The sequence below is a fragment of the Chiloscyllium plagiosum genome, unplaced genomic scaffold (assembly GCF_037043375.1).
Source record: "Chiloscyllium plagiosum isolate Xiang-an unplaced genomic scaffold, Cpla_swu_hap1 HiC_scaffold_4, whole genome shotgun sequence".
Lineage (NCBI taxonomy): Eukaryota > Metazoa > Chordata > Chondrichthyes > Orectolobiformes > Hemiscylliidae > Chiloscyllium > Chiloscyllium plagiosum.
The window spans coordinates 9,417,154-9,440,253 of NW_028270142.1; the positions used below are offsets into that span (position 1 = coordinate 9,417,154).

At 42.6% G+C, this 23,100-nt stretch overlaps 1 protein-coding gene across 1 annotated transcript in view; it reads left to right on the forward strand.

Annotated features, from left to right (window-relative positions):
• cunh8orf34 (chromosome unknown C8orf34 homolog) overlaps positions 1-23,100 on the forward strand; it is a 398,588-nt gene that overhangs the window by 336,864 nt on the left and 38,624 nt on the right. The window contains exon 9 of the mRNA XM_043689235.2: positions 5,638-5,729. Within this exon, the coding sequence (XP_043545170.2) occupies positions 5,638-5,729 (92 nt within the window). The remainder of the gene's footprint in view (positions 1-5,637; positions 5,730-23,100) is intronic.

The window sequence follows — 23,100 nt, forward strand, 5'->3', positions numbered from 1 at the left end:
TTACTCAGTTGTTTTACAAATTTCACAAAATTCCCCGTTTTGTATACAAGACTTCCTGTGGTGCACCACATCAAAATCAGTTGTGAAAGGTTATTTATTCCTCAGTTTCCTGTAAGACTTTCCTTTTATCTCTGCCAATGATCCTTGGTTGACTGCTGATTCTTTCTGCTTTATACAGTAGCAAACAGATTTGAGTTTTGATTTAATACACTGTTGACTTTTCTTAGTTCATGCTCCGTTGAATATTTGATTCCAGAGTTTGATAATCTGTGTTAGAGATGCAGGTCGATTGTGAGGAGTCAGCTACAATCCCATTCATAACTCAGACAGCTGAAAAACATTTTATCTTCAGGGCAATCCTTGAATTTTATTTACAGAAACTATCTTAAAGAGCATGAATTAAAGGTTCCCCTGTGGTTTGATTTCATTCAGAAAACGTCTAGTTTTGTGCACTTAGATTGAATTTAATCACCCTCACTTACAAGCGAAGACAGTTTCGGCAAGATTGAGTGAAGACTTTCAAAACTGTGGTTAAGAAAATAGCTTAGTCAGTAAAATGGATGAGAGTAGCATTCAGTGATTTAAGTATCTATTTGTTGGATCAGGGTGTTGCTGACTAGGCTCGGCCAGCATTTATTGTCCATCCCTAATTGCCCAGAGGGCAATTAAGAGTAAATCACATTGCTATGGGAGTGGAGTCATGTGTAGGCCGGACCAGGTAAGGATGGTTGATTTCCTTCCCTAAAGGACATTAGTGAACCAGATGGGTTCGCAATAATCAAAAATGGATTCGTGGTCATGATTAGACTTTTAATTCCAGACTTTTGCTGAGTTCCAATTCCACCATCTGCTGTGTTAGAATTCAAATCCAGGTCCCTGGAACATTACCTGGGTCTTTGGATTAATAATCTGGCAATAATACCACCTGGCCATTATTTCCCCTGGATAGCTGCTTTTAAATAACAGAGAGTTGTTGTAGAGAAGGCAGGTATTTGAGTCCAGTGTTGAACTCAACTTTACATTGGGATTTATTTTCACGTGTCAAAGCAACAAACCACTTAAGCAGACGAGTAAAAAACATGGAACAGAGATTTAGTCTCCAATGTGAGTTTGATTTTACCATCCATACTGACCATTTTTCAGTAACCCATTTGACAAGTTAATCCCCATTAGGACTAGGGACTTAAGCCTTTTTGTCCTTTTAATGCTTTTTTCTCTGCAGCAGAAGAAAGTTAAAGCTATAGAGTTGAATATTTCAAACCCATTGGTGTGCGTGAAGGCATGAAGGGAAGTTGGAAATGATCATTTTGATTGATTTATTGATTTTCTAATATCATTCCTGGCACTGGGCAGATTGACAGGAGCTGTGGAGGGTGGTCCCAAATCCCACTGATCCATTAAAAAGACCAATTAATATTGTTACAAAGCTTCCTTTGAAAGTGCAGGTCATGGTTTTAATGGGGGAGTATACAGGCTGCGTGCACTGTCTGGGGTTAGACCAGCTGAATGGAGGCACACACACACAGATGGGAACCAGACGAGGCTGTCTTAGGCAGTTAAATGGATCCCTTGGCAGAGGCTGAATGATACAGAGGGGTCTCGACTGGAAACTGAAGCCATTGTCTCATCACAGAGAGGGAGCGATAAGTGCTGGAGCATCGAGAGGTTCTTACCATCCTGGGTCAGAAGAGAATGTTGGAACTACCTGAGTGCAGGAAAGATGGCAGCTGGGACTGCTAGAACAACTCTCAGATTTTGGATTCAGTGGTGACACCCTCCTCAGGAAGGTCAGAGCCCTGAGCATCAAAAAATGCCTACAGTTTGGAACAGGCCATTCATCCCAATAAGTCCACACCAATCCTCCAATGAGTAACCCACCCAGACCCATTCCCCTACATTCCCCCCACTAATGCACCTAACCTACACATCCCTGAACACTATGGGCTAATTTCCCATGGCCAATTCACCTGACCTGCACATCTTTAGACTGTCGGAGGAAACTGGAGCACCTGGAAGAAACCCAGACAGACACGGGGAATATATGCAAACTCCACGCAGACAGTCACCTGAGGCTGGAATCGAGCCCGGGTCTCTGGCACTATGAGGCAGCAGTGCTAACCACTGAGCCACCATGCCACATCTTGACAGTTGAGGAGAGGGACCAGGGCAGGAAGGGCACAGAGGGTTATGTAACCTACCAGTGGAGATGAAGCTAGCTGGAGGTGACCAGGATCCAGCGCTGCCAGAGATTGTGACTCTCCAGGTAAATGTTGCCTCTTGTTCTCTAGTGGTCCTCTCCACTTCTCACCATTCCCTGTCAGTAACCATCAGATTCACTGTGATTTTCACTGCCGGCTCATTCTAAGGATCAGCTGGTGGATCTTGGCATTGTTCCCCACACATTCAGTCCCAGCCAGATGGGATATTTCAGGGACACGTGATTCCACCTGGTTACAGGGCTTTGTCAAGAGATTCTCCAGTTAGACTCATCAATAACGACAGCTTCCACTCTCTTCATTGTCCAGTAGTTTTGGTATCACAACTACTGGTCAGATACTTGGTAGTGTGGATGAGCAGAGGGATCTTGGTGTCCATGTACACAGATCTTTGAAAGTTGCCAGGTAAATAGTGCGGTGAAGAAGGCATATGGCGTACTGGCTTTTATTGGTAGAGGAATTGAGTTCCGGAGTCCTGAGATCATGTTGCAGTTGTATAAGACTCTGGTGCGGCCGCATCTGGAGTATTGTGTGCAGTTTTGGTCGCCATACTATAGGAAGGATGTGGAGGCACTAGAACGGGTGCAGAGGAGGTTTACCAGGATGTTGCCTGGTATGGTAGGAAGATCGTATGAGGAAAGGCTGAGGCAGTTGGGGTTGTTTTCATTGGAGAAAAGAAGGTTTAGGGGTGACTTGATAGAGGTGTACAAGATGATTAGGGGTTTAGATAGGGTCGACAGTGAGAATCTTTCTCCACGTATGGAGTCAGCTATTACAAGGGGGCATAGCTTTAAATTAAGGGGGGGTAGGTATAGACAGATGTTAGGGGTAGGTTCTTTACTCAGCGAGTCGTGAGTTCATGGAATGCCCTGCCAGTAGCAGTGGTGGACTCTCCCTCATTATGGGCATTTAAGTGGGCATTGGATAGGCATATGGAGGATAGTGGGCTAGTGTAGGTTAGGTGGGCTTGGATCGGCGCAACATCGAGGGCCGAAGGGTCTGTACTGCGCTGTATTCTTCTATGTTCTATGTTCTATGTACACCAATATCTTCCTTCATGCCAGCTGCCATAACTCCTTTACGCTCCATGAATCCAGGGTGACACAGTTCTTCACCCAATCCTGTCAATATATTTCATTCAGAAAGAATTACTTGACAAGAAGGATGGTCATCTTATTATAAAAATGATGTTATTAAACTAGACAGAATGCAGAAGAGATTTACTAGGATGCTGGACTAGAAGGTTTGGGTTATAAGGAGAGGCTGGATAGGCTGGGACTTCTTTACCCTGGAACATAGAAGACAGAGGGGTGACCTTACTCAGGCCTGTAAAATTATGAGGGGCATGGATAAGGTAGATAGGCAACAGCTTTTCCCCAGCATAAGGGAGTCTAAAACTAGAGGGGATAGGTTTAAGATGAGAAGGGAGAGATACAACGGATTGCCCAGAGGGGCAATTTCTTCACACAGAGGGTGGTGAGTGTCTGGAAAGAGCTGCCAGAGGTTAGCGATGGAGGTGAATATAATTTTGTAATTTAAGAAACATTTGTGGGTGGCATGGTGGCACAGTGGTTAGCACTGCTGCCTCACAGCGCCAGAGACCCGAGTTCAATTCCCGCCTCAGGCGACTGACTGTGTGGAGTTTGCACGTTCTCCCCGTGTCTGCGTGGGTTTCCTCCGGGTGCTCCGGTTTCCTCCCACAGTCACAAAGATGTGCAGGGTCAGGTGAATTGGCCATACTAAATTGCCCATTGTGTTAGGTAAGGGGTAAATGTAGGGGTATGGGTGGGTTTCGCTTCGGCGGGTCGGTGTGGACTTGTTGGGCCGAAGGGCCTGTTTCCACACTGTAATCTAATCTAATCTAATCTAATCTAATTTGGACAGGTACATGAATGGGATAGTATGGAGGGATATGGACCAAACACAGGCAAATACGACCTTGATTAATTGTGAAAGCTGGGCAGCATCGACCAGTTGGGCCGAAGGGCCTGTTTCCATGCTGTAAACCTCTATGACTCTATGATAACCCACCTGCGGTTAAGAATGGTATTGAATTGAAAGAAAAATATGTATAAGGCTGCAAACACTTGTGGTAAATAAAAAGATCTGGAACATATTAGAAACTAGGTGAACTAAAAGATTAATAGAAGGAGGAGTCAATGAGATGTAAAAGGATCAGTAAACGTTTCTACATGTATATAGCAAAGAACCGAGTAGCTAAAGTGAGTGTTCATTCCTGAGATGGGATGAAGGAATAAAGAATGGAAATGAGGAAATAGCAGAGGAAAGGTTTTATTTTATATCTTCCTTAGGGTTGTTAAGAAGGCATATGGTGTTTTGGTGTTTTTTGGGAGAGGGATTGAGTTACGAAGCCATGAGGTCATGCTTCACCTGTACAAGACACTGGTAAGGCTGCACCTAGAGTACGGTTCTGGTCACTGCATTATAGGAAGGATGTGGAAGCTTTGGAAAGGGTTCAGAGGATGTAGCCTGGTATGGAGGGAAGGCTGAGGGAACTGAGGATGTTTTTATTGGAGAGAAGAAGGTTGAGAGGTGACTTAATTGAGATGTATAAGATAATCAGAGGGTTAGATAGGGTGGACAGGGAGAACCTTTTTCCTCAGATGGTGAAGGCTAACACGATGGGACATAGCTTTAAATTGAGTGGTGATAGATTTACGACAGATGTCAGAGTAGTTTCTTCACTCTGAGAGTAGTAGGGGCATGGAACGGCCTGCCTGCAACAGATGTAGACTCACTGATGTTCAGGGTGTTTAAGTGGGCATTGGACATGCATATGGATAATCATGGAACAGTGTAGGTTAGATGGGCATCAGATTGGTTTCACAGGTCGGCGCAACATCGAGGGCTGAAGGGCTTGTACTGTTCTTTCAAAGTTGTTCCTGGGATATAAGCAGGACCAGCATTTATTGCTTATCCCTAATTGCTTGGAGAGCAATTACAGGTCAGTCACATTGCTGAGGGTTTAGAGTATTTGATTCCAAAAAGGCATTCCATGAGCTGCAGTTTCCTTGTTGTATTCATTCATGGGATGCAGGTGTCACTGGATAAGTCAATATTAATGGTTAGCCATACTATTCCTTGAGAAGATGATGGTAATCATATAAAAGTATGTCCATCATTATTACTTGCAAACATTGCCTGAATTTAGAGTGATACTGAGTCAGCCCACTTGTATAAAAGTGCAACATCATTATTTGGTATTTTCTAATTTATTGTGAAAATAGTTTGGAAAGGTTCATATTCTCGTATTGCTCATAATCCGTTTTTATTACTGTACATGATCTGTTCTATTAACTCAATAGCTTTAAGGTCCTTCAGCTTTCAATTACTAGTACTGACAGAGCACAGTAAAATTGAGCACCAAATGTTTAATACATGTTTACATTGCTTTGCCTAGGTTCCAGGGAAATAGTTTAAATGAAGAATCTGACAATGGATCCCAAGTGTCACACTCCCCTGAGCAAGCAGTTCCTGAGTCCCAGGCAGTGTGTGAGTAGGAATGTTTCCATTGTAAAGAAAATGCCAGTAATTTTGAGTAAAATGATCTAAGTTCGAGATTGACAGGTGAGTTACCAGAACACATTGTTAGTCCCTCAGAAGCTGTTGCTGAGATAAAACTATGCCTTAAATATTTTTTCAGTTGTTGCATGGGATGTAAGTGTTGCTGACAGGTCCAGCAGTTCCTGTACATGCCTGACTGTCTTTGGAATGGCTTGCTGGTTCATTTCAGAGAGCAGTCAAAAGTCAACCAAGTGACCATGGATTTAGAGTCACAGCTGAGATTTTAACAGCAATGGTTTCCTGTTAACCAGTCACTAGCTTTTCTAATTTTAGGCTTATTAACTGAACTCAAGTGTCGTCATCAATTGTGGTGGGATGCAGACCTATTTCTCCTGGCTCTTTGGGTTGTGAGTCCAGTGACAATACTCCTCTGCTCCCACAAATATTAGATTCTGCACAATGAACGTTCCCTAAAATTCTTTATTCCTGAAGAAACTCAACACCAGCGGTTGGTTTATGTACTCGCTGCCTGTGCATCTTCTATGGAGATGTCAACCTTAAATATTTAAATCAGTGGGTTAGTCCCTCCAAGGGGCAGTGCAGTGGGCTAGTGGTTAGCAGTACCACCTCAACACTAGAGACCTGGGTTCGATTCCACCCACCCGCAACTGTCTGTGTGGGGTTTGCACATTCTACCCTGTGTCTGCATGGGTTTCCCCTGGGTGCTCTGGTTTCCTCCCACAGTCCAAAGATATGCAGGTTAGTGGATTGACCATGCCAAATTGCCTGAAGTATGCAGGGTTAGATGGATTAGCCATGGGAAATGCTGGGTTACAGGATCGGGGCATGGGTCTGGGTGAGATGTTCTTTTGAGGGTTGATGTGGACTTGATGGGCTGAATGGCCTACATTCACACTGTGGGGATCTAGTGAAGAGATATGGGGAGATCTGAAATGTCCATATGAATTTGACTGGCGTGCAGTACCAATGCTGCATTTGTATTTTAAGCATTTCTGGAGGCAAAAGAATGATTACAGAAGAAAGACATACAGCCCACTGTATCTTCACATTTTAATTTCCATTTCCTGCCCATTTCCTGTATCCTTTTGCATTGTTTTTTACTTAACTAATCATCCAACATTGCCTCAATTAAAGCAGCCTCTACCACACATCCATGCAGTTCATTCCAGACTTTACTTGCAGAGTCATAGGGGTGTGCATCATGGAAACGGACCCTTCGGTCCATCTCGTCCATGCCAACCAGATAAACTAACCCAATCTAGTTCTATTTGCCAGGATTTGACCCATATCCCTCTAAACCCTTTCTATTCATATACCCATCCAGATGCTTTTTAAATGCTGCAATTGTACCAGCCTCCACCACTTCCTCTGGCAGCTCATTCCATACACGTACCACCCTCTGTGTGAAGAGGTTGTCCCTGAGCTTCCTTTTACATTTTTCTCCTCTCACCTGAAACCTATGTCCTCTAGTCCTGGACTCCCCCACCCCAGGTAAAAGACCTTGTCTATTTACTCCATCCATGCCCACCATGCTCGCTGAGCTGGAAGATTTATTTCCAGACATTCCATCACCCTACTAGGTAACATCTTCAGTGGACCTCAGACGAAGCACTGTACATGATTTCTGCTTTCTATTTATATGTTTGGGTTTCTTTGGGTTGGTTTCTTCAACATATAAATACAACCCAACCATATAAATAGAGAGCAGGAATCATGTACAGTGCTTCACCCGGAGGCCCACTGAAGATGCTACCTCGTAGGGTGACGAAACATCTAGAAATGAACCTCCCAGCTCAGTGAGAAAACCTACATCCAGAACCTCAACCTGAGCTACAAATTTTCTCAAAACTCACGATGCCCCTCATGATTTTACAAACCTCTATAAGGTCATCCTCAGCCTCCGACACTCCAGGGAAAACAGCCCCAGCTTGTTCAGGTCAAAGCCTCCAATCCTGGCAACATCCTTGTAAATCATTTCTGAATCCTTTCAAGTTTCACAACATCCTTCTGATAAGAGGGAGACCAGAACTGCACACAGTATTCCAAAAGCGGCCTAACCAATGACTTGTACAGCCGCAACATGACCATCCAACTCCTGTACTCAATACTCTGACCAATAAAAGAAAGCATTCCAAAGGCCTTCTTCACTATCCTATGTACCTGTGACTCCACTTTCAAGGAGCTATGAACCTGCACTCCAAGGTCTCTTTGTTCAGCAACACTCCCTAGGACCTTTACCATTAAGTGTATAAGCCCTGCTCTGATTTGCCTTTCCAAAATGCAGTACCTCGCATTTATCTGAATTAAACTCCATCTGCCACTCCTCAGCCCATTGGCCCATCTGGTCCAGATCCTGTTGTAATCTGAGGTAACTTTTTTCACTGTCCACTACACCCCCAATTTTGGTGCCATCTGCAAACTTACTAACTGTACCTCTTATGCTCACATCCAAATCATTTATGTAAATGACAAAAAGTAGAGGGCCCAGCACCGATCCTTGTGGTACTCCACTGGTCACAGGCCTCCAGTCTGAAAAACAACCCTCCACCACTACCCTCTGTCTTCTACGTTCAAGCCAGTCCTGTATCCAAATGGCTAGTTCTCCCTGTATTCCATGAGATCTAACCTTGCTAACCAGTCTCCCATGAGGAACCTTGTTGAATGCCTTAATGAAGTCCATATATATCATGTCTACCGCTCTGCCTTAATCAATCCTCTTTGTTACATTTTCAAAAAACTCAATCAAGTTTGTGTGATATGATTTCCCACACACAAAGCCATGTTGACTATCCCTAATCAGTCCTTGCCTTTCCAAACACATGTTCATCCTGTCCCTCAGGATTCTCTTCATCAACTTGCCCACCACCGAGGCAGTATGAAAAGGTTTTTTTCTCATCTTGTATTTACTTCTTTTGCATTTTAAAACAATGCTCTCTGGTTCTCAATCCATTTGCGAGTGGGAACGGTTTCTCCCTATTTACACTGTCCAGGCGCCTTGTGATTTTGTAAACTAGCATCGAATCTCTCCTTCACCTTTTCTCCCCCGAGGTGAGAAAAATATTTCTCCAATTTTTATTCATATGCTAAAGTTTCTTATACCTGAAACCATTCTCGTAAAAAGACTTCTGCCGTCTCTCCAATGCATTCACATCCTTCTAATAGTGTGACACCCCAAACGGTTCACAATTCTAATTACCGGCTACACCTGTCTGCTAACTTTCTGCATTTCGTCCATTTTTTGAACTTCATTGCCACCTAGTCACTCAATCCACCAACTTGTCAATGTTCTTCTGAAGTTATCCACTCTTCTCCCCACAGTTTACATTTCTCCCAGGTTTTGTACGATCCACAAACTTTGAAATTTTCCTGTCAGCAGGAAGCTCTGGATCATTTATGTATATCAAGAAAAGCAATTGCAACCCCTGGAGAACTCCAATACAAACTTTCTTCTAGCCCAAATAAACACATGAACAATTGGTTTCTGTATTCTACTTCTCAGTCAATTTTGCATCCAATATTACTACTGTCCATTTTATTCTATGACATATAACTTTCCTCACAAGCCTTTGGCATAACATTGTATTGGATCTGTCTTGGAAGTCCATGTACACAAGTTCAACAGCTTCACCCTCATCGACTCTCTCTATTTCCTCTTAGCACATTTGTCATGTTTTCCCTGGCTCTTGCAATCACTCCCATGTTTCCTCATGATTGCTCATTCTATTCTGAATAATTGTTCCCTGCTGCTGAATTTAAATGGACTGATTTGTAATCGCTGGACCTAATTTTACAATCTTTATTAAGAAAAGGTATAATGTTTGCAATTCTCCAGTCCTCTGGTACCAACTCCGACTCTAAATAAGAGTAAAGTCTTATTACCAGGGCTGCTGCAATTCCATATTCACTCGTTCCAATATCCTGGGATGCAGATCATCTGGTCAACTTTAAATGCTGTCAGTGGACCCAATCTAACTTCACCTTGTCAATATAAAGCCTTTCATGTGACAGAGACTTCTGTTCCCATCGTTTGTGCAACATTTGCTTTGTAAGTAAAGTCCGATGGAATGTTTCTTTTGAACACCTCAGCTATGCTTCTTGTGACTCACACTCCCCAGTGTGAACCCTCATTGGTTCAATGTCTCCTATTACCATCCTTTCACTAATTACATTCATAGAGACAACTTTGAAATTCCCTTTAATGTTAGCTACCAATCCCTTTCTTTCCATTTTTCTTCTTTACTTCTCATACTTGCTTTTTTCACCTCCTTCTGAACCTCCAACCTCTCTCCCTTTTGAGGATTGATCTGATAATCCTCAGCTCCACTTTCCTGCTTTAACTCATAACCATTGATTCCACTATTATTGATAAAAAAAAATCTGACTATCTCTCGAGTCATCCAGTACGGGAGCAGACCCTTCGATCCAACCAGTCCATGCTGACCATAATCCCAAACTAAACCAGTCCTATCTGCCTGTGCTTGGCCCATATCCCTCCAATGCAAGACTTTTAAACATTATAACTGTACCTGCATCCATCATTTCCTCTGGCAGTTCATTTCAACACACAAACCACTCTCTGTGTAAAATAATTGCCCATCATGTCCCTTTTAAGTCTTTCTCCTCTCATCTCAAAAATATGCCCTCTAGTTTTGAAATCCCCCACCCTAGGGAAAATACACCTGCCATTCACCTTATCTAAACCTCTCATGATTTTATAAACCTCTATAAGTCACCCGTCAACTTGCTATGCTCTAATGAAAAGAGTCCCAGTCTATCCAGCCTCTCCTTGTAACCCTAACTCTCTCTTCCTGGCAACACCCTGATAAATCTTTTCTGAACCCTCTCCAACTTAATAATATGAATGTACATAATGGCCTAACCTCTACAGCCCTCTGTGGTAAAGAATTCCATAAACTCACTACCTGTTGAAAGAAAATGTTTCTCCTCATCTCTGTCAAACATGGGCAACTCTTTACTCTGAGATTATGGCCCCTGGTCCTCCAAAGGAAAGCAACCTTTCCCCATCCACCTTATCAAGCCTGCTAAGAATCAGATATGTTTCAATAAGGTCAACTTTGATCTTTCTAAACACCAAAGAGTGCAGACCCAAACTACTCAATCACTCCCCCCAAAGAAAGTGTGGCGTGGTGGCTCAGTGGTTAGCACTGCTGCCTCACAGCGCCAGGGGCCCAGGTTCGGTTCTGCCCTCAGGCAACTGTCTGTGTGGAGTTTGCACAGTCTCCCCGTGTCTGCATGGGTTTCCTCCAGTTTCCTCCCACAATCCAAAGATGTCAAGGTCAGGTGAATTGGACATGCTAAATTGCCCACAGTGTTAGCTGCATTAGTCAGGGGTAAATATAGAGTAGGGGAACAGGTCTGGGTGGGTTACTCTTCAGACGGTCAGTGTGGACTTGTTGGGCTGCAGGGCCTGTTTCCATACTGTGGGAATCTAATTCAATCTAAACTTGGGATAAACCTAATGAATCTCCTCTGTACAGCTATCAATTGCAATACATGTTTCCTTTGATAAAGGGATCAATACGGTATTCCAGTTGTGGTCTGACTGGAAATTTATTTCAATAACACATGTACAATTTTGATAGGGCTGGACAGACTGGATGTGGGGATGAGGTTATCCCTGGCTGAGGGTTCCAGAACAAGGAGTTAGGATCTAGGGTAGATCATTTCCGACTGAGCTGATTAGAAATTCCTTCACTTAGATGGGTGGATGAACCTGTGAAATCCTCTCCCACAGAGGGTTGAGGTGTCACTGAAAATGTTTAAGAAATAAATAAGTAGATTTTCAGAAGCCAGGAGTGTCAAGGGGTATGAAACATGGGAACAGGAGTAGACCATTCGGCCTCTCAAGCCTGTTCCTCCATGTAATATGATCATGGCTGAGAAAACACTTCAATGCCTTTTATCCCCAACATCCCCATACCCCTTTACACTATTGGTAATCAGAACTAAGGAGAGTGTGGGAATATAGTATTGGGTTAGAGGATCAGCCATAATCATGTTAGATGGTGCACTGGGCTGAATGGGCCAAATGGCCTACTCCTGTTCCTATCCTCATTGAGTCTATGTTTCTAAGAAAGTTTAAACAGTCTGGGACGTTTTGACTGAAGAAATGAAAAGCTCATGTAAGACCTGAGGGTAGTAGTCTTGATACTTTCAGGAAGGTGAAGAGTGCGATGGGCAGGAGGGGGAGGGGGTAGCATTTGGGAAAAAAAGGAGGAACTTGGACATCCTACTGTATTTAATGGGAGGATCCTATTCTCCATTTCCTCTTCCATTTCCCAAATGGCAGCTGAGCAGACAGACACAAAGAGGGAGACTGGTGGCTGGATGCTATAGGCAGGAAATACTGGGAATAGACGCTAGAAATTTGAGGGAGGAAGGAGTGAGAGACATGGCAGATTGACAGGAGTTATTAAGAGTCTAGAGTGTGGTGCTGGAAAAGCACAGCCAGTCAGGCAGCATCCAAAGAGCAGGAGAAGCAATGTTTCAGGCACAAGGCCTTCATCAGGGAAGAGGCTTGTGAGCTGAGGGGACTGAAAGATTCAGCACCGCACTCTCAACTCTGATCTCCAGCATCTGCAGTCCTCACTTTCTCCCAGGAGTTATTAAGAGGCTTTCGCAACTGGGCAGGAGCTTGAGAATTATACTGGAATGGAGAGTGAAGCTGCTACTAGCAGAGAGGAGCTCTGAGGTGATCTTAAGGGCACGTGTGAATACTTTTGTTAATCCTTGCTCATATGAAGTGATGTGAAAAGCACATTCACTGTATAATCGTCCGTCCCTCTTTTCAAATTGGTTTCCCCGAGGCCTAGGAAATGCAGCAGCAACTGTTAAGTTTTAATCAGACTCTCAACCACGTAACGGTGATCCGGTTGAAATGACTGAATGGTGTGCCCCATCTCTCCGCACTCAGACAGCTGCATGCTACAAACCCTCTTGCCATTAAAATGTTATCAAATATTTCCGGGGTGGATTGAGAATACATTCACCGTTTTAGAAAATTTGACATGCCAGCTGATATTATCTGACCATCATTAGGAAAACAAATACTGTTTTCACCTTGATTACAAAGGGAATGGAATATTATGTCGGTCTTGTTGAGGCCACCAGTGTAGTAGCATATATCGTTTTGATTTCCTTACCTAAAGAAGAATACAATTTACTTAGAGAGTGCAAAAAGACTGATGCCTGGGAATGAAGGGCTTTTCAATGTACAAGAATTTAGCTTAGGTCGATATTCCTAAACTCCTGTTTAGAAAAATGAGATGATATCATTGGAACATTAGAAATTCTTAAGGGGCTTGAAAGTGTAAATATTTCTCTTGGCTGGAATGTGTAGATCTGGAGGCCACCTTTTCAGAATTAGGGGTTGGCCATTTGGAGCTGAACTGAGAAGAAATTTCCTGACTTACAATATTGTGAGTCTTTGAATTCTCCTCCCTGGAGAGCTGTGGGTGTTCAGTCATTGAGTATCATCAAAATAAAGCTCAATGAGTTTAACATTAAGTGGATCAGCACAGCAATTCAGGCAGCATCCGATGAGCAGCAAAATCGACGTTTCGGGCAAAAGCCCTTCATCAGGAATAAAGGCAGAGAGCCTGAAGCGTGGAGAGATAAGCTAGAGGAGGGTGGGGGTGGGGAGAAAGTAGCATACTTTCTCCCCACCCCCACCCCCCACTCATCCATTGGACTCTACGCTACTTTCTCCCCACCCCCACCCTCCTCTAGCTTATCTCTCCACGCTTCAGGCTCACTGCCTTTATTCCTGATGAAGGGCTTTTGCCCGAAACGTCGATTTTGCTGCTCGTCGGATGCTGCCTGAATTGCTGTGCTCTTCCAGCACCACTGATCCAGAATCTGGTTTCCAGCATCTGCAGTCATTGTTTTTACCTAATTAAGTGGATCAGGCCATACAGGGACAGAGTGGAGAAGGTAAACGTGTGAGAGAACCTGAGTCAAGATCTTACCAAATGTTCAACAAATGAATGCCTGTTTCTCCAATTTCTTATAGCCCTAGAGATTAATATTGAGGTCAATTCAGCTCTAACAATCAAATGTTAGCAATTAGCTTTAAGGTTCAAACAATTCCAAGTTATATGGAGAGGCGCTGTACTCTTTCAAATAAATGATTCGCATCATTTCAAATTTTAACCCATTTATAAAATCTTTCAAAATTAACAGAGAATTTGGTGTCAAAACTTATGCCACTTATCTAAAGTTGTACATCAGGCAAAAGATCCTGTGTGAAATTGATTCAACTAGGATGCGAGTATACCCACTTTCGAGCAATCGTAAAGGACATTGATTTGGAAAGACCACATGATTCTCATTGGAACACTAAACACCACATTTGATAACACCCCATTCAATCTGGTCAGACTGTGCTACTTAGAAAGAAAGGTATTATTTCCTGTTGCACTGTTCATCCCCATTTTTAAGTGGGAACTCTGCCCTCCTTTACTCGTGATTAGTTCAAAGATTGTTACTTGTTGTTTGAGGACTGTTTCGTGCCAATTGTTGTGCACAATTCTTCAGAAAGAGCTTTATTGACTTTAGATGAGGCAAAGACATGGGGTGGTATATATTGTTGCCACCGTGTATTAGTGGTGAGGGGAGTAAATGTTGAAGGTGGAGGATGCAGTGCCAATCAAGTCGCTTTGTTCCAGGCAGTGTCAAGCTTCTTCAGTCTAGCCACACCCATCCGGGCAAGTGGCGACTCGTCTATCCGAGCCCTGACGTGTGCCTTGTAGATGGTACACAGGCTTTGATGAGACAGGATGTGACTCACTCACCACAGAATTCCTAGCTGCTCCCTAACCTGTTTTTGTAGCTACAGAATTTAGATGGCTGGATCAGTTCAGTTTCTCGCCGTTGGTAATCCCAGGATATTGATGGTGGGATATTCAGTGATGGTAATGACATTGATCGTTAGAGCCGATGATTGGTGTGGCATGAGTGTTTCATGTTCAGGGTCTGGAATTCATCTGATGCCTATACTAATACAGAGGGCAGTGTGGTTTTGGCACAGAGTAAGGATGTTTATACATAGATTGGCATTTTGAACACTTCATTGCTTGCTTTATTTCTTGATAATGGATGCAGTGTTCATGAATTTCTAGACTGTGTACTTTAAATGCTATGAAATAATAGAACAATAGGGGGCATTATTGTGTTCTCTGTGGTAAATGAATGATATTATTATTCATTACACTTGCATTTGCCTGCAGACTTTCGGATTTTATGATTCTGTGATACTGGAACCAATTGTAAATTAGTGCAGCATGCTCAGCAGAGGCCCGGAATATGGCAAATTGTAGAGTTAGCCTTTATCTTATCAGATTGAAGACTGAACCAGGAAATGTCAGTTAGAATACTTAATGCAATATCAAATCAGGTACAGAAGTGAAATAAAGAACAGGAAATAAAGTTCAATGAAAAGATAATGATCAAATATATATACATGGATAATCAACATTTTTGAACAAAAGAAACTTCAACAATATTTGAAACCTAAAGGAATAAAATTCCACACTTATACAAGTGCCAAAGGAAACTGATGGAGTGTGCGTCATTGTCTACCACCCAGTGGCTCTGATCTCCATTATCTGGAAGTGCTTTGAGAGGTTAGTGATGGGTCACATCAGCTCCAGGCTCCCAGCCTGCCTTGATCCTTTGCTACTCACCAGGCTGCAACAGGTCCAGAGCTGATGCTATCTCCCTGGCCCTCCACTCATCCGTGTAACATCTGGACAACAAGGATACCTACGTCAGGCTCCTTATGACTACAGCTCTGCCGTCAACATCATAATTCCAAGCAAATTAATTTCCAAACTCCATGACCTAGGCTTCAGCTCCCCTCTCTGGATCTTCAATTTCCTGACCAACAGACCACAACCATTAAGGTCGGTGACAACACCTCCTCCACAAAGATCCTCAACACCAGTACCCAACAGGCTGCATACTCAGCCCTTTATTTCAGTCCTTATACATACACAACTGTGTGGCCAAATTCTATTTCATATGTTGATGTTGTAGGTTGGATCTGAAACAAAGATGAGATCGAGTACAGGAAAGAGGTTGAGTGCTTAGTGGCATGATGTAGAGACAACAATCTCTCTATCAACGTCAGCAAAATGAAGGTGCTGGTCATTGACTTCAGGAAGTGGAGTGGAGGGCACGCCCCTGTCGGTATCAATGGGGCTGAGGCTGAGATGGTCGAGAGCATCTAGTTCCTGGGAGTGATGATCACCAACAATCTATCCATATCAACACAACAGTCAAGAAAACACGCCTCTACTTCCTCAGGAGGCTAAGGAAATTCAGTATGTTCATAAAGACTCCCACAATTTTTTATAGATGCACCATTGAAAGTATCCTATCTGGATGTATCACAACTTGGTACGGCAACTGCTCTGCCCAGGACAGAAAGAAACTACAGAGAGTTGTGAACACAGCCCAATCCATCACGCAAACCAGCCTTCCACCCATTGACTCCATCTGTACTTTTCACTGCCTCAGAAAGCAACCAACACAATTAAAGACCCCTCCCACCCCGGTTATTCTCTCTTCTACCGTCTTCTGTCAGGCAGAAGGTATAACAGTTTAAAAACACATACCAACAAATTCAAGAACAGCTTCTTCCCTGCTGTTATCAGATATTTGAATGGACCTCTAGAATGTTAATGTTGATCTCTCTCTCTCTCACACACACTGTGAACCTTCCCTCTGGCTGTAACACTGTATCCCGCACTCTGTTCTGTTAACTTGATTTTGTATGGTACGATTTGGCTGTAAAGCATGCACAACAACACTTTTTATTGTACTGGGTAACATGTGACATTAATAAATCAACCAAATCAAATGTTAATTTTTGGTACTTGAAGGTCTGTTTGACCATAATCAAATCATATCGAGCCATCAACCCATATCAGGACATTACAACAATACTTGCTTCACAATGGACAAGACATATGACTTTCTGGTAAGGTTAGTGGAAATCTATTACACAGCTACAGCAATTGTATGCCCTTCCATGTGTTTAAATGCTGACAATGTTTTGATAAGTTACTGTGGTGAAGTTTTAGGGATACAAGTTAACTCAATACAACTTCCTCCATTCCGTGTTTAACTGTGCATATGCAGTCAGTGTAAGTTGCTGTCCAATTAAAGCTTAAATAACAGAGAGTTCTACTAGCCTCAAGTTATTTCTCCTCAAAGTACACCCCTTGGTGAGAATGAAGTGATTTTATTAAACTTTGTCGCAATACTGGTGTAAATGGCTGACGTTTCATTCTGATTGTTTTGTGTTGTGCGTTCCTTCTGATTGGCTGCCTAAGTCTCAGAACCTCTTCATCACAGTTACTGTAAATACAGTTTTCTGACTTGCTAAAGAATCAAACAAATCCTCATTCCCTTGTTTAACACCTTCGGAAAGTAGCTCCGTGGATTTAACTCCCAGGGCCTGGAATGATGATGTCTGACTCAATGTCCAGACCATCTTTTGCTGCACATTTTGACAAGTTAATTAACTAAGTATTGATTTTGTTACCAGCAAGGTGATGAATGAGTGTATTTATACTTCCTCCTACATCATCACAAAGTCTTTCAGTAGACATTACATATTAGCTACAAACTACAGTTAAAAAGTGTGTATGTGCGTACTTATTAGATATGCGTAAATGGTATCAAAGTTAACTAGTAGTTCAGTAACAGATCATTAATGGGCAGAGTGATTTAACAAAACAAGCAATAACATTCAGACAGGAAATTCAGTGGTTCACTGTTAATCATCATGAGTAGATGGTAAGCCTTAACCTCATTTGAGGCTGTAAATCAGTGAGACTGCTTCAAGAGTGATTCCTTACATGACTGACAATTAACAGCTTTTGAATAGCCAGTCTACCAAGTAGCTGAAACCTACCTGTGTGGCTCAAAATACTTGGACCTTATGCAATCATCATCACGGGTAGTGCAAATAATTTAATCTCTCTTCTTCCTTGGGATAAAAGTGCTGGTTTCTAAAATGCAGACTAGCAGCTTCCTTGAAAGCAAAGTTATCTGTTTGATTTGGATATTTTATTTTGACTGAACGTATACATATGGGATGATACCGGAGCTGCATTCCCACACTCTTTCTAAATCCCTGTTCCCTTAGCTCCCCTTCATGAGTACATCGGCAGGGGCAAGGATATTCTTGTAGGTAAAGATAGCTTTATAGACAGATTGTCATTAAAAGCTAAATTATAGCCTCATTTCAGAAGGAAGCAACAAGACTGTGACCTCTAATTCCCCATTCATCCAGCTTCTCACGTCTTCTTTTGCATTTCTGTACCCATGATCCCAAACAGTCCTGAGTGTGCTAGGAATTGCACTAACATCCAATGTCAGCTTTTTGACGAGACTTGCAATGTAGATTACTTATGCTTGAAGCTACATATATTCACAAAATCAGAGATTCATATTGCACGGAAACAGACCCTTCGGTCCAACCGGTCCATACCAAACATAATCCAAACTAAACTAGTCCCACCTGCCTGCTCCTGGCCCTCCAACCTTTCCTATTCATGTACTTATCCAAATGTCTTTTAAACATTGTAATCGTGCCCACATCCATCACTTCCTCAGGAAATTCATTCCGCACATGAACTATTGACTTGTGGGTTTTTTCAAATTAAACAAATGCACGGGGTCAGTAGTTACCTGGTGTATTCTCCATGGCAACACCTTAACCAGTTGGAGTCAACTTACTCACCAGTCTGCAGCCCCTTGTTTACAGAATATAAATTGTTGTTCCTTTTGAGATTTGACATTCTTGCATTTGTCCTGATAAGTGCAGAATGAAAAGCTTAAGTATTTTCTTTCAGCAATTGTGAGGTTTATAAGTTTTAGTTTTTAGTCTTATAAAAGTTAAATTTACATGTAACCTTGGTTGGGAAAGTAAAACCATGATGAACACCTCGAGGCAGGACTCAAAGATAATTACAATTGCAAAGGTAGCTCATGTTTACAAGCCAACATCAGAGTATTCGAGTGAAAGGCTGGTGCTCTTACTCTGCTAAAGAGCTGGAGACATGATGCCTGTTGTTACTCCAGTAAAAGATATATCATATTCTTATGGGGTAGTGATTGGAACAAAGTTGGTCTGGTGCATCTCATTGAGTATGAGTTCCCTTAAACCTGGGCCAATCCGGGAGTCCTGGCTGACAGATATAAACAGGGGATTCAGAATCTCCTTACTTTAGGGACTGACTCTGAGCTGGCTGGTAACAGCCAGTGCACTTGGAAATAAAGGGTAACTTGGGGACGGGATAGCGTAACCTGGAGCTATTTCAGATTGTTTTCCATAATTAGGGAAAGCTTTGGAGGTAGCTGATTTGCATTGCTGCCTAGGAACAGGCCATGTGTGTAACATTGCCATAGAGATGGGTGAAGCTTAGGGAGATTTCTGTTTGAGGTCACCTTTGTGAATTCAGTTTGGATTTAGCCAGTAGGCTGAGAGAAGCAGCTAACAGATCTGGGTTTGTCTGAGTCTTATGTAGCTTGTAACTCCTTAGAAGTTAAGTGATAAACTCACCTGAAATAAAACACGCACTATATCTACCATCTACCATCCAGACTGAGAAAGCGAGCTGGTATTCAGAGTCGAAGAGTGTAGCGCTGGAAAAGTACAGCTGGTCAGGCAGCATCTGTGGAGCAGGAGAATCAACATTTCGGAGATAAGACCTTGATCAGGATGGTATTCAGGATAAGACAACATTGGAAAGGAAACAGACGATTGGAAGAATTGTTCACCTAGGAACTGGAGGAACGAATTGTCATTAATCCTCAGTAAACAATGGTTAACCTCCTTGTACTTTGATTTGTAGATATAATCAGCTGGGCTGCAGTTTGGAACCACAGCAGTAAGTTGTTGTTAATCCAGGGTTTTCTGATGCTTTGGCTCACAACACAAGGGGGCCTATTATCAAGTCACGGAGTTACGAGTTGTGTGGTCATACAGAGAGAGAAAGAATTCTTAATCCAAAGTTAATGTAAGTACCCTGGTTAAATCTTGTCTCTTAGTGAACAGCTGGAACAATGAAGAGACACCAGAGTGCATTTTGGGGAGCAGTATTATACTTTTCGAATCTATCCCAGAAAAAGATAACAAACATTCAATATTTAAGGCAGAGAAATTCGTGGCAGGAAACTGAAAGTGAAACTGAGGTGATAGCATAAATGTTGATAAGCTATATTGCTAATAGTGCTTACTTTGTTTAATACTTTTTGATTGACCGTAAAGTTTGTCTTTGTCAAAGAAACATGAAATTTTATGGCTTAGTTCTGTCATTTAGGTTTCTCCTTTCAATGTTAACAACCCTTAACAGGACTGTAGCTCCATCAAACTGATTGCATTCTCTTTCTGCAGTGAAATTATTTGGCAACTTGGTAAATGTTACAGCTTTTAGCCTGAACGTTTTTTATGATAATATAACCATTCTCTTCTTTTGAATGAATCCTTTCTCTCTTTTGCTAGCCATGAATGGACCACTTTGCCATGAATTTTATATTTCTTAATAAATCATTTTACTTTCATGTGTATTGGGCACTATTTTGAATAATTTAAAAATAAAGGGAAAGAATGAAAGATATAGCTTAAAGAGAGTCTGTTGGTCCTGAGCAAGATCTTCACCATCAATTACACCTGCATTGTCATCTCTCCCTCACCGCCTCACTGCCATCCACACTGGACCCAACCAACATCAGAGTCGCTGACCCTCAGGTGCCATCTTTCACCACTGGGTTTACCTCACCAATGGCATGTTTGTTGATGGATGAGCTGCCACTTCCTATGCCAGGTCCTGTGCTTGAAGTAAGTAAGTGTTCACTCAAGGTCCGCAATGGGCCCACTCTCCTCCGTGCTGGGCCTGAATGGGATCTGTAAGCTTGATCTGCTCAAGGTCCGTGCTCTAGCTCTGCTTGAGGTTCATGGTAAATTCTCTCGCGGTCCATGCACTTGGTCTGGGTTTGGTCTGGGCCTGCTGGAGCTCCGTGTGCTGAACCCACTCAAGGTCCATGCGGTGGGCCCGCTCGGGTCCAGACTGGGCCTGCTGGAGCTCAGTGTGCTGAACCCACTCAAGGTCCACGCGGTGGGCCCGCGGTGGGCTTGCTGGAGGTCTGTGCTGAGTTCTTACTACCATCATTGCCATCCAAGCTTAGGACAAGGAGAAAGTGAGGTCTGCAGATGCTGGGGATCAGAGTCGAGAGTGTGGTGTTGGAAAAGCACAGCAGGTCAGGCAGCATCCGAGGAGCAGGAGAATCAATGTTTCGGGCATAAGCCCTTCATCGAGAATCAAGCCTTTCCTGATGAAGAGCCTATGTCTGAAACATCGATGCTTCGGCTCTTCAGATGCTGCCTGATCTGCTGTGCTTTTCCAGCACCACACTCTACAGCTTAGGACAAGTGATAGGTAAAGATACAGAGAGAGACAAAAAAGTAGAAAAAGGAGAGAAAAGAAGAAAAGCAAAGTGATCCAAGTGAACGAGCTTCAGCACAGGAACCCTACTCCAATGTCATCTTGTTCAGTTTCCAAGATGGTGAAGCAATGGGATAAATATCCATTGAAAATTACAAGATATTTCTTTAAATGTGAACCATATTGAACGTGAATCTGCTATTTGGTACCTTACAATAGGCATTTTGAAACACAATATATGTTACATCCACTCCATTACCCTTGTCTGCTTTATCTGTGACAGCTTCAGAGTTCAATTCAGTTGTCACACATGATCTTTACGTTTGGAATCCATGCTGTCTACTCTTTGTGATACTCTTAATATCTAGATGTCTTTCTGTTATATCTTTGGGTAAAGATTCTAATTCAGCATAAATAAAACTAAAGTACTGCAGATGCTGGAAATCCGAAATAAAAACAGAAAGTGCTGGAGAAACTCAGCAAATCTGACAGCATCTGTGGAGAAAGAAAACAGAACTAATGCATCAAGTCCAATATTACTCTTCTTCAGAACTGAAAAGGGATGGAGATTGGTGTTTTTCAAATTTTTCAAAGAGGCAGAGGAGGAACCACGAGAACAGAGATTGCAAAGGCCCAGTGCAAAGGACAATAGGGGTAGAAGGGAACTAGAGACATGAAAAGGGTGTAATAAAGGTGTGAAAAGGTGAAAATGGCTCCTTTTCACTGAGTGCAATGTAAACAACCAAAACAAGCCCATGGTGGGGTTGGGGAGAAGACTGTAAGGCAAGGACCCATTTCATCCCCTCTCCATTGTGAAGAACTCCTAGTGGACTGAAAGCATTAACTCAATTTCTCTCTCTCCACGGATGCTGCCAGTCCTGCTCCAGCACTTACTGTGTTTGTTTCAATTCGCCTTAATCTTTAATTCAGCTTTATGATTTAATTGCTAAAAAACTTAGATGAGCTATTCATTTCCCATACCATTGTTCTACCGTTCTCACATCTCCGATCACTTAACCTGCACTGTCAACACCCTTTCTCCCCCACCATCGCATAAATGTTGCCCCCTCCACACTTCACATTAGCTCTGATGAAGAGCCATCTAGACTCGAAAACTTACCTTGCTGTCTCTCTCTCTCCGTGGATGCTACCTGACCTGCTGTGATCTCCAGCATTTGTTGTTTTCTGTATTTATTTCCATAATTCCGTTGGACAGCTGAACTCCATCATTTTAAGGAATGATTGCATTCATGAATCTCAAAGACAACAATTTAAGCAATGTTGTGTATCACTGTTCCTACAAACTGTACCTTGCAGATTAGACCTACGCGTCACCAAGGTGGAAATGGAGGTGTGTCCATGACCTGCCTGCTTTCTATACTGGAGGTGCCATTAATGTAGCTCAGTTGTTCCCAATAATTCAGACACCACATTCATCATGCCATTATATTGGCAAATGAAGGACTTGTGGAGAATTGATCTTCTGTCCTTCACTCAGACTATGCCGACAAGCAAGTGGATCCACACGCTTGGGTTTCTTGCGCAAAACTGGCAACTTTTGGATAATTCCACAGTGCATCAATTAAGGAAGGAATACATGGTGAGACAGCATATCTGCCATGCCCTCAAGCACATCGTAAATCTGCCAGTGACTTAAACCATCTGTTCTGAACCTAATTCACCACGTGCAAGTGGCTGCAGACTTATGCATTTTTATAATAGGTCTTGTCACATGTGACTGCTTGGAATAGGAGCTAGGATTAGGATGACAGATAATAATAGCATGTCAATATACAACCAGAGGGCTGTAAAATATGCAATTTATCTGTTACTCAGTCAGGCTGTAAATTCATCAGGAATGT